This window comes from Drosophila navojoa, chromosome 2, assembly GCF_054131105.1.
Source record: "Drosophila navojoa isolate 15081-1374.11 chromosome 2, UAZ_NAV_1.0, whole genome shotgun sequence".
NCBI lineage: Eukaryota > Metazoa > Arthropoda > Insecta > Diptera > Drosophilidae > Drosophila > Drosophila navojoa.
The window spans coordinates 28,114,468-28,127,439 of record NC_142890.1 but is presented as its reverse complement, the minus strand read 5'-3'; the positions used below and the strand labels follow the sequence as shown (position 1 = coordinate 28,127,439).

Genomic DNA, 12,972 nt, shown 5'->3' with positions numbered 1-12,972 from the left:
AAGAGAGTACATTGGTTTAGCTGTAGAAAATGCGTAACTACCTTCGCCCTATATAATATGCAAACAATTTTTTAAAATTATATATTCTTCCTCGTTATGTACTACCTACTACCTTTGGCCATCTTTCGGGGAAGAGGTTGCTTACAGAAAGCTAGTGCAGGAGCTTTTTGACATCCTGATTTGAGGTGAAGGTTATCAGTCCGAAGGTGTCAAACCTGAAGAATATGGTAGGTGTGATAGCACTTCCCATTCCAAGATATGTTAAAGGTAAAATATCCCTCACCCTGTGCTCGATCCCTAACTTTACCCGCAATAAGTAACAATAGATTGCTCTAATAAAAGCATTCTGAACAGGAAATGGAAATTAAACATTTTTAGCTATTATTGGTTTTTCTTCGACTTGTAAGTATTAAATTCGTTTGTAAATGGAGAATATCAAGTTCATATAGGGGCGCAAGAAATCATAAATTTATAGCTTGAATCAAAAAAGTATAGCAAAGTATAGTATATTAACGAGAACTATAATAATATGTAAATCTATATATTTATGAGTCTGTTTTTCTGACGTGCCAAATCGAAAAAGATTTAATCGTGGACACACTTAGAGACAGAATCGTAGCCTTTTACAATTTGAAAATCGCTCACCTGCTTGACAGCGAAACCTGTTAATACACACAGGTGATTCCTCTATACGCATCGATTTGTGTGAACGTTTATTAGGCTGTCTTTCACTTCTTTACTAATATATGAAGCATGGTACGTCAAACAGACAGCTTCAGTATAAGATCTTTTATATTCCCATCGAAGTCGATCAATTAATATGATATAGGAACTTTATGTTCACTGCGATGCTCATTGTGCGCGTTCTCTGAAATTATTGAGCTAATTTATTTAAATGCGCAAAATGTGTCGAAATGAAATGCGCAAATAAATTGCAATACATAAAGTGCGGAATGGCATTGTTAGCTCAATAAATTTGAGGGATTACGAACACAAATGCACTCGAAAATAAAACAGACCACACTTTACGTGATTATCAACAAAGATATATATATATATATATATAGAAATACAAATAAATAAATAAAAGATACCAAGAACAAAGGATTTATAGCCAGTTTCGCCTCTGGGCATTCAGTTAGCTGAGAGATGAAAAATGTTCGTGACGATTTGATCGCAAAATCAGTTTTTATGTTAATTGAATTATGCAAGCGCCTTGGCCAACCAGTTACAAGCCCCCAGAAATGATAGCCCCAGCAGTCGTTGGCTTGACCTTTTGCGAACCCTTGCACGAGAAAGTTGTGCAAAGCAGCCGCCGGGCAACCTCCAGCCACGAGTCAGTCGACCACCAGCTGTGAACTTGGAGAGGTCTGCTCTCGCGCTCGATTCGTCTTTCTCCCCATCCATCATGGGAAATCGATTGAGCAGTATTATCTAATGCCCAAGCCAATAAGTAAACAATAACAACAAGCGCAAAATTCAATTGCCTTTTATGTGTATTTTCTTAAACTATTATATTTAAATATTATATTTTATTTATTGCCAATGACAAGACGTTTCTAGCAGAGTGAAGCTATTGTTGTTACCTCAACACACACGAAAATTATGGACACAATTGCATTTATAGCGAAACAAGTTCATAGCGTAAAATATCATTTGAATATGCACATAAACATTGATAAAAAAAATGAATAAAATTCAAAATATATTAAACAAAAGTGAACAAATGCAAAATTTATAAAACGTCACAAATTTCTGTGCAAAAATTGAGTTGCCGGCCACAAGCGCCATTTGAGGTTTTTAGTTTGGGGCTTTGACTGCGATAATTATTGACGACGCTGATGAGACGGAGACGGAGACCACAATGGCAATAATAACAACGACAGCAACAGCGACAACAACATCATCAGCAACTGTTGCTGTTGCTGTTGCTGCCGTTGCTGGTGCCAAAGCAATAGCAACAACCAAGCACTTGTAAGATATAGCAACAACAACAGCTAAAACCAGCCCGCTGCTGACGTCGACAGCAACTTCATGAGGTGCGCAGCTCTTCACTAGCACAGCGCAGACGCAACGTCGTTTCAGTGCGGTTTTGGAGTTCATAGCGTTTGGTCGTGATCGTGCAGCACCCCCAACAACTTGTTTGTATCTGTGTCTGTGTCCGTGTCCGTGTGCGTGTGTATGTTTATGTGTGTCCAATAGTGTCTTATAACAATTGTGTGCAGGATCTACTTAGAAATCAAGGCACCCACACACACAAATACAACCAAACAAACAACAACAACACCAACAAGCAAGAACTTTGTGGACAACGGTGCTCCAGCTCCAGTGTGGAGTTCCACTTGGCAGCCATGTCAGCAGTGAAGGATAAGCTCTGGCTGCTGCTTGTTGGCCTACTGGCCGCATTGAGCTGTAAGTAGATTAAGTAGCTGTGATTTATGAGTGATAAACGCGTATTGTGATGCAAATTGGGGGCTAACCAAAATAAAAACCAAGCAAATAATAAAATGAAATAAAAATAAAAATAAAGTAAAATAAATACAAATAAAAACTAAAAAAAAACTAGATTAGTGCCCCAGCCACACACGCTACACACTGAGGCATCTGTATCTGTGTCTGTATGTATCTTTTAATGGCGAGAGGGCGGCCAGACAATGCGCCGAATGACACGGCGCAAATATATCATCTTTTGTGTGAGTGTGAATGCAAAGTATGCCAAATGAATATTCAACAGTCGCTAGTCCATGTTTATGATTGCCGCTGACCGTTGAACTGGCCACCGAACCAACTGAACTGACCAACTGCCAAATTGACTGACTGGCTGACTGACCAACTGCCAGACTGCATTAACATTGCCTGACGGATTTGCATACATTTATGTATGCGACTGCGTTTCCTTGATACAATTCGGAGACCTCCGATCAGGCGATTGCCTCAATGGAAAAGCGATGTATTTTATTTATTTTTTTTTTTTTTTGCGCCGTCGTCTTCCTCTTCTCTTCGATTTTTGTATGCAACGTGAAAGTAGGTCTCTAGGTTGAAGATTGCTTGTTGGGTTTTTGCGAATATGTGCATACGTACATGTGTATATATGTGCATGCATGCATGCATGTGTCTGCATGTATGTATATTAGCGTATGACTGAACTAGCATCATTTATAGATAAATTCATATATACATACATATGTGCACATATGTACATACATATATTGATTGGTTAAATGCTGCTGGCCAGGCTGCAAATGATTGGCAATTGCGGCAACCAGTTCCAGCTGGGCTTAGATTTGAGTTTGGGTTCGTTTGCTTAACCGCTTGAACACTCGATAGGCTAACATTGCCTGCCCGCCCGACCGACTGCCCGCCTGGCTAATGGCTCTGTCTAACTCTGGCCCGAGCATCATTAATAAGACACTCGACGGCAAAGTGCTGTTGCTTTTATTTAACTTTTAATTACACCTTTGGCATTTAGTCTGCTGCTGTTATAAGCCAACAATTTAGGCTTGATAAACGTAGGTACCTCATATGACTTATTGCCCCACTCAGACATATGTAGATCTGAGTTAGCATCAAAACTGGACCATTATTCGTGAATTATTTCGCAGCCGGCACTTTGATTCAATTAAGTGTGAATTGTGTGTGCGCTGAAACAGTAGCCGAGATTCTTGCGCTCAGACAGGAAAGACTTGTCGGCATCTTGTTAATTTGGAGCACCAACTGCCATGGCCACCAATCGCATCGATCGTAGGCACCTCACACAACACGACAACAACTACAGCAGCAGCAACAACTACAGTAATGCGAATACTCGAGCCCCATAACCAAATCGAGTCGCGTCTAAAACTTCAGGCCATGGAGGCCGCCCATAGTTGTTGGCCTGATAGTGGCAGCAAGAGCCAAACGTGTTTATAGCCCCAGCAAACAATAATAATAAAAAAAATTAATTGAATTTCAACAACAACAACAACTGCGACAACAGCAGCAACAATGTTCGCTCGCTCTTTAACTTTGGCCAAAGGCCTGTGAAGGTAAAGTTTGAAGCTTTTAAATATATTCGCGCACACGCGCAAACAATTTCGCAAATAAGCTGCAAAAGTTTGGCAGATTCGCCAGCCAATCCGATTGGCATAAAAATAGAACTGGCGCAAAGTCTTCAGGCGAAAATGGGAGACGCAATTCTCAATTGTCTGATTCACGGGCCATTTGTATCTGTCCCATGGCAAACGCTTTGAACTCTGCCGCTGCTCTGCTTTGCTCAAATGTTAAATAACTAATATCAGAATCTGGGTTACACGCCCCACAAACTCCGCTGGAGCTCTATTGCCATTGTTGCGTGGCTTTATTTGGCATGAAGCGAAAACTTCCTGTCAAAGTTTATGACCAGCATCGTTTGAGTCGCATTAACAATAAAGTCGTAATCATCATAAAAGCCAACGCACGCGGCCATAAGAAGCCATCCGAATCTATAACAAAGCGGAGAACAAATTTGGATTCGGATTCTGATTCAGATTCAGATTCTAATTCTAATTTAGCTGTTTGTTGCCAGATCTAGCTTTTCTGTTGCCTGCTCAACATTAATTTGGCAGCCAAGAATATGACGTGATTGTTGTTGTTGTTAGTTGTTGGTTGTTGTAGTAGTCGCTCGAAAATTGCTGTTAATATGTAAATTTGATGCGAATAATTAAGTGGCTGCTAAGTGGTGCCAGGGAACAGTTTATTTATTACTTTATTATTTTCTTTCTGCTTTAGCTCGCGTGAGTTAAGCGCTGACGGCGTCGACTCAAGTTCGTTGCTTAAGTCTTTTGTTTTGGTTTGCCTAACATTTGCGGCTTTATTTTTTTTTCTTCGATTTTTTTTTTGTTTTTGTTTTTGTTATTGTTTTCTCGCTAACAACAATAAAAATATCAAATTATAAACAGCACTGCAGCACGGCTGTGATGCCGCCTACCCATATTATGGCACAAAGATCGGCTCGCTGACACGACTGCATCATGGCGTTTCCGGTGACGTATACGCCGTAGATTCCCGTACGATTTTCATCAAGAAATTCAACTACGATGGAGAGGCGCCCGCCGCCTACTTTTATGTGGGCAACACCGCCCGACCCAGCAACGAGGGCGCCTCTCGCCTGCGGGACGAGCGTGGGGGCACTGCCTCGCTGACGCGTCGCTACCGCAACAAGGACATCACCCTATCCCTGCCAGAGGGCAAGACGCTGCGGGATGTGAAATGGTTTTCGGTGTGGTGCGACGAGTTCGCCGTCAACTTTGGCGATGTCGCCATTCCGAGCACACTAGACTTTCCCCGTCCCCAGAAGATCGGCGCACTGAGAGGCGTGCACGGCGTTTCCTCCGACAACATTGTCATTGTTGATGCCCAGACGCTGCTGGTCCCCAACTTCAGCTATGACGCCGAGGCTCCAGGTGAGTAAATGGCAGCACGCGTGGCTTAATGAAGGGCGAACTCCAACGCTGGCACTCGATTTCCATTTTACAGACGCCAAGTTCTGGGTGGGCCGTGGCCAGCGTCCCACCGCCGACGGCCTGCGCATACCCGATGAGAATGGCAAAGAGAATCCGTTGCGTCGCTACGATCGCAAGACAATTGTACTGACGCTGCCTGAAGATCTGACCATCTTCGATATTGGACACTTTGGCGTCTGGTGTGAGGCGTTCACCGTCGACTTTGGCCATGTCCGCTTGCCGGAGGGCCTCAATGTGCCGCCCTCGCTCAAAATGCTGGGCATCAGTCCACAGGTAAAGAAGCCGTTAAATCAAATACTCAGCGAGCTGCAGCTCTAATGGCCCAGACGGCCCTAGGCACTCGCCAAGCATTTGAGGTGTGCGTGGAACTTATTTAAACATTTTATATCTTAATACTCGTATTTATTTGTACCCGTGCAACGCCTATTTAACAATAGCAATCGAGTTGCCTTTGAAATTACTAGACTCTAAGTGTGTGCATTTTTTATAAACTACAATTTCAATTCACGAATTCAATGTATACAAATATATATGTGCAGCACATTTTTATATACAATTACCAAATCGGTCGTCTTCTGTGTTTTGTTGAGTTTGAAAAAAGAACTTTTGCTTTGTATTTTTGAATTGAGCGCCTATACAAAATGAAATGTGTGCAAATCTTTCTTTGGGGTTTACCCTTCCACTGAGTCCTTAGCCCAGCAACCCAGCCGCTCTCCCTAAACACCCAACACCTATACTCTCTTTCTCTCTCTCACACACACACACACAAACACACATACTCAAACATATATACGAAATACACATACGTCAATCCCCTGAGCCATACTAATTTAACTCTCGTCGTATTCGTACCCTCCGTCAAAACTACAAACATTTTCATTTTGTATGAGCTTCATTAAACGTTTTAATCTGAATTTGAATTATGATTTATTTCAATAAAAAAATTATTAAAAACGAAAAGCAAAATTTTTAAACGCAACAAAAACCGAAAACAAAAAAAAACAAAAAAGACAGTAATTTTTGCACAAAATTTAACTTTGGCAAGTGCTAATCATTCATTCATCTCCTAACCCTCATACTAATCCAAATCCACATCTGTTAATACCTCATGCCCACTCACTCCACCACTCCACAAGTGCACTCATTTCATGCTGCTCCAATTCCAATGCTTATCTGCAATACAATAGCAAAACTAATTCTCTTCCAGTCGAAGCTCAACTGCGAGGTGCTCTACGATGATCTGGCCTTCGAAGTACGCTGGGCCGTGGCCGGCGAGAGCATCGTTGTGCAGCTGGTCGCCAAGTTGGGTAAGTCCAAGTCGCCGCCGCAGAGCCAAATGCGGAAACATTTTGCGGTTTTTCTTTATCCGCGAACTTGACACTCCCCCAAAAGGCCAAAGTGCCAAAGCAATTTAGCACATTGTAAACGGTTTGAATTACCGCATTAGCAGAGCGACAGATCAATTCAAATTGATTGACAAATTCACGGCTCGAGGAGTGTCTAATGACTGGCCAAACAATTTAGAGTAAACTCTCTGGCTAATCTTTGTGTTTCGCATGATTGTGCTAATTAAACTTGATATTTCATCTCATTTGGCATGTAGGACTGTGCAATAGATAAATACGAGAAATCTTCATTAGGAAATCATTTTCATAGCATTAAAACATGCGATCAAACTGCCCTTGCTATATGAAAAAGGAAGTCATACAAGTTTTACGACTTCCTTATGTCTTATACAGACTAGGAATATAATTTTACTTTATTGTTCGATTGTTTTTCTAACAAAAAAAACATTCAGCTCTGTATTTCATTGAAATTAAATTCTATACTACCTGGCAATGTATTATTTGGTTATTTTTTAGTGCCAATATCTTTGACGTACAGGAAGGAAAATAATTTTTTTTTTTTTTTAACGAAAATAAATGAAAACATTTTTCAGACTTGTTTAAGAATCTTCATTTCGAAATCTACTTAAGAATAGAATTTAGTTTTGCTATTCAAGTGGTATGAACCATATATAAAGGATTTTATAGGTTATGTATTCCTTATCATGAGGTACTATATCGTCGTCGCATTATTCTCTGCATATTTTCTTAAATCATTTATGATTCCTATAATGTAAACAACAAGTCCGAATCAACCTAAGATACATATGTCTTATAGGTAATGAGGGTATCAATTCAATTTTCGAGACTATTGCTATTTCTTTAAGATTCCAACAAATCTATAAATATAACATTATAGGGCTTTACAACAATAATTAGTGGCGCAGTGAGCTTGTTTTCAGTAAAAAATTTTAATATTTCAATAAAACTTAAAGAAAAATATATTTTTAATCCCAATGTCAAATGTCTTTGCTGTGCCGAAAGTAGGAATTAATAAATTATTCCAAATTACATTCATAAAAAAAAAAAATTGTCATCTATACAAAGTCACACTTCAGCATAAAAACAAAACAATCATCATCTCAATACAAATCAGCTCAGTTTTCGGTTTAAGATCAATAAATCGAACAAGCCCTGAATGAAGATGAAGATCTTGACTAGCAAATAAATTGAGAGCAGTTAAACATTGATTCAATTTATGATGCTTTGACATTTTGCTTGAGCATAGTCAATAAAGGAGTCAAAGACAACAAAAACAACAACAACAATTCCAGTTGGCAGTCAAATTGACCGATCAGCGGCAGCATCGTTAGTAGAATAACAAGTTGCAAAATATGACGACTGGTTTATTGCGCAACCAACGCACAGAGCACTAAGCACTGGACAGAGAGAACAGAGCACCAAGCACGGAACATGAAGCATGAAGCATGGGGCAATTAATAGCCATGGCAAAGTGGATGCTGCCATTGCCGATGGCGCGCATCTGCATTCAGCACTCAGCACTCAGCACTCGGCATTCGGTAAACACAATGTTGGTGCATGACCATCTAGGAGTGAATATTTCTTTAGTGGCACGCGTTGAATGCTGTGGCGATGTTATGATGCTACTGGTCTTGAGCCATGCGTGTGGCAGTGGCTGCGATTGGCAATTTGGAACCGCTAAGAATGCCAACTGGGAATTTTCACCTGGAATCCGAATCTGAAAACCGGTCCCTGGTGCGCTGCTTGGCTAGGCACCCATTTAGGAACATGTTGTGTTGGCCCCCAGAAATGGGGCGAGCAACTTTCATTGATTGCGATCCCAATAGCATTACATTTCTGAGATAGCTACTACCATTCTCAATTCTTCGCAGAACCCAACAATTACATGGCCTTTGGCATCTCGCCGAACAAGAACATAAGCCAGATGATTGGAGCTGATGCCGCTGTGGCGTGGGTGGATCCCGAAACTGGCAACGGCTTTGCACAGGACTATTTCTTGGAGGGCAAGTCTCAGTGCTCAGGTGGTCGAGGCGCCTGTCCGGATATTAAGATAGTTCCCAACACCAACTCGGTCCGCCTGCTCAATGCGGCCATGGTGAATGGCTACTCCATTGTCACCTATCAGCGGTCGCTGTCTGCCACAGATAACTTGGACTTGCCGATATCAGTGAACGAAGCGGAGTCTGTCGTGTGGGCAATCGGACCCTTGAACGATTTCAGGGAGGTCTCCTTCCATACTTACTATAACAAGCATTTGCATCCGATTGAGTTTGGGCGGCAGCCCAAATGGAACTGCCCCCTGCCGGAGGGCGCTAAGCCGGGAAGCAGCAGCAGCTCAGCCGAACAAGAGGAAGAAGTCACTCAGATTAGCTCCACTGGCGGTGCAGGTTATCCGCCAGCGGGTCGTCCCAGCATTGAACCTGATGAGGAGTTTTATGAGAACAGCCCACAGGCCCTGAAGCGCACAACACCCGCTCAAGCGCCACAAAGGCGCCAAGAGACGCTTTCCACGCAGCGTCGACCGGTACCCACACCCCGACCAGTGAGCAGCAATGGTGCCTGGGATATTCCGGCCATACAATGCCACGAGCCAGAGGACGGTGTCTTCTATGCTCAAATGGGTCCGACAGGTGGCAAGCATGGTTATCCTGCTATAACCGGTAAGTATTGCTGAAGAGGTCCAGCTCTTTCTTTTACTTAACAGATTCCCTCATTTTATAGGCCACGTGGGCTGGGGTATTTCCTGGTATATCAACGGGTTGCTGATTCCCGAGATTCATGTGGTTAGAGGAAAGACCTACACTTTTGTTGTGGAGGGCGGCAACAATCCGGACATACCCGCCAAGTATCATCCCTTCTACATTAGCGATGATCCAGTAGGCGGCTATGAGCACAAGCGAGAGGAAGAAAAGAAGGTAAAGGCATTTAAACAATTCTATTTCAGTACATTTTCTTATGTTATGTTCCTTTGTTCCAGGCCGTACGCATCTTTGCTGGTGTGCACCGATCCAGATCCGGTCAGGTGACTCCCACTGGGGTGGGACGTTTGTGCAACTGGACACCTGACGTTGATGGACCGCCAGCGGATGATTATCAGAGTTTCGGAGCGTATCAACGCACATTGACATTGAAATGCGACGCTGGTGAGCCGGGAGTGATCAGCTGGAAGCCGGATAGGAATACGCCGGACACCGTTTACTATCACTGCTTTACGCATCGTTACCTGGGTTGGAAGATACACGTGCATGACTCATGCGACAGCTTTGGTGATGGTGTAGGCGCTGCCTCAGAGCGGCACGAGTTACGGCAGCCGGCACCCGTCCGGGAAGATTATGCTGCCGAATCATCGATTCGTCACGAAACAAAGGTCAGCCCCAACGATAATTTTTTATTGAAGCACCAAACCGATTTGATTAAGAATCACAATATGAATGGAACACCGCCTAAACTGAGTTTTGAAATAACGAAATCTTCGGAAATAACCAAACTGATTTCAGATGGGATCCGCGCTGCTGAGGCTCTCGAGGAGAGCCTACTGAGGAACCAATCGATCACCTCCGCACCACCGACACAGTTAAGAGATAACAACAGCAGCAACAACAACAACAACAACAACGATAATATTGGCTCTAGAAAACCATCGAAACCATTGCTGGCTCCAGCCAGACCGGAGATTTTGCAAGGCGAAACTCATTCACTGAAACCATCATCCTCATCCACAACATCGGTTCATTCAAAGCTTCCCATTTTCGCAGCACCGCAATCACCACCTGTCATTGTTAACTCTCATTCGCATCAGCGTTTACAATATCCGCATCTGCACCACGCACACTATCCATTCCCTCATCCACACCATTTTCATGCTCATACTGCACAGCAATTGCATCACAATCTAACTAGTAATCTTCCAGCGCTGGCGCAAAAAACAATTAGCCTATCTGAATATCTGCGTCCCCCACAAAATGCACCGCTCTTCCACCCTGTGAAGCTGCCCGGACGTCGACCCTTTCCCGGCCCCATCAAGAAGGTGCCTGCCTCAAGGCCAGTGTTGCCGCAACAGCATCCGCCGCCTGGTGGACTGCTGGCTCAGTCATCGTTGATTGTTAACCACTATCGGAAACCAGTGCCCAGCCTGCTGAAGCCGTTCCTTAAGGAGAAACACTTTCCCATACAGCCGATAGCTGCTTCGGTTTTGTTATTAGGTCAGCCGACGGAGCTCAGCGGCATTGGACAGAGAAAACCCGATGCCGCAGAGCGTGCCAAAATCAAGTCGAAGCCCGTAATCCCATTGCCCGTGCCGTATGTAGACCTCGAGCCTCAGTCTTCACTCAAGACCACTTCCTACTTTAAGTCAAACAACAATGTGGAGCAGCCAATTTTAAGCAGCACAACAACGACGATAGTGCCAATTATTAAGCATCCGATCCCTGATGAGCCATCGCCCCAACAAATTGCCAGCATGCGTCCGGCAGTTAATCAAGGATTTAAACCAGATTCCGTTGTGGTTGAGAGCGGGTTCCGCCCGATTGTGCGTAAAGATGGCAGCGGCGTACAGCTTCCACCTGAATTGATTGACCAGGTAGCTCACAGGCGCGAGGATCCTGGCTCTGAAATAGACGAAGTCATGGAGACAGACACGCTTTTCCTAACCGCACAAAGTGGCACCAATACCCAGAGCTTTGAGCCTATGTTTATACCCTCTCCCTTGGACAGCACCAAAGCAACAATGCTAGCATTGAGCGCTAAGGAAGATGTCATTGAGCCTGTTCCAGACGTTCCATCTCCACTGAGATTACCTTCAGTGGCAATCAAGCACACACTCCCAGCGGCGGCTGAACTTAGAAAGCCATCGCTCGAAGAGCTGTTTCTTGACGGGGACGAGGATGATACGCAAAGCGAAGCAAAGGGACAGGATGAACGGATCACGGCGACAAATCAGCCAAATGTAATTGAGAAAGAACAAAACTCTTCAGAAACAGCCATTGCAGCCGATGAGGATATGGACTATGATGACATAGGTAGCCTATTCGAGCCATCGGCGGAAGAGGAACACCACATGCAGGACCGTTTAGACGAGGATCTGGAAATGGATCCAGACGAAAAGGTAGCTGAAGCAGCCGAACGCATTGATACATACTACTTGCCACCTGACAACCGGAAGATACCGCAATCTGGAGTTCCTAGCGGTGCCGTTTATACCTTTGATGGTAAATCTGTAGTGGATTCCACTCTGGTGCTGCCCCCGAAGTTGGACGGGCGCGACAGTGGACATTCGCGTCACTCGCATTACGGGCTAACCCCATTAGAGAAGCTTATACGTACCACTCCACAGTTTGGCGCCTATCGCGGGGAACTTCCAGAAGATTTCCTCTCGACCACTCAGGCAGGTGTGCAGCCGGATCATACGAATCCAGTGCGTTTAAGTAGCAGCAGCACCGACAGCACTCTTCATTCACATTCATCGCCATCACTAACATCGTCATCGAGGCCCATTTCGACCAAGTTGCACTTGCTCAAGCCCAACATAAATGAAAATAGCACGTAGATAGTGAGTTAGAAAGAGGCAGAGAGAGAGAGAGAGAGAGAGAGAGAAGGGGTTAGAGAGAGTTGGCAACACAGGTGCGCAATAGTTTAATTCATTGATAGATAAGCATTTACAACTGCAAGCAGTTAGTAATTGAATTTGTATTCATAACCACATACATACATATACCACAAAAAATACCGTATTAGATGTAGTCACCTCTTTATGTGTTTAAATATTATGATGCTCTTAATTTTAATAAAACACAATTTTACATACACAATTAGCTAAGCTATAATCTATGTTTAATATGCATTTTAGTCGTTGTCTATGAAGTAAATTTTATTAACATATATTTTGAATCGATGACTGTTTTACTTACATATTTATTTGTTGCATTTTATGAACGATTAACAAGTTCGTTAAAATTTTAAGCCAAAATGCATATACAGGTAAATCTATCGAAATGCTTATCGTATTGCTGTTTATCGAAACTTGGTGTGAAAACTGTTATCGCACTGTTATTTTAAAGTCAGAAGACTTAAAATTTTATGAAAAATTATAAAAAACAACAAATATATTTTTAAATTGCAATATTTGG

At 43.0% G+C, this 12,972-nt stretch overlaps 1 protein-coding gene across 2 annotated transcripts; it reads left to right on the top strand.

The window, feature by feature from the left end:
* Nucleotides 1–2,063: 2,063 nt before the first annotated feature.
* Skel (DM13 and DOMON_DOH domain-containing protein skeletor) lies at nt 2,064–12,737 on the top strand. Of its 2 annotated transcripts, XM_018108886.2 has the most exons (8): nt 2,065–2,412; nt 4,917–5,420; nt 5,494–5,753; nt 6,688–6,787; nt 8,719–9,507; nt 9,569–9,762; nt 9,825–10,214; nt 10,345–10,612. In XM_018108886.2, exons 1-8 carry the CDS (start codon nt 2,352–2,354, stop codon nt 10,384–10,386), a joined length of 2,340 nt encoding a protein of 779 aa, XP_017964375.1. In that variant the 5' UTR covers nt 2,065–2,351; the 3' UTR covers nt 10,387–10,612. The 2 variants fall into 2 exon arrangements, with proteins under 2 accessions (XP_089114715.1, XP_017964375.1); XM_089258589.1 differs by having other exon boundaries at nt 2,064–2,412; nt 9,825–12,737.
* The last annotated feature ends 235 nt before the right edge of the window (nt 12,738–12,972 follow it).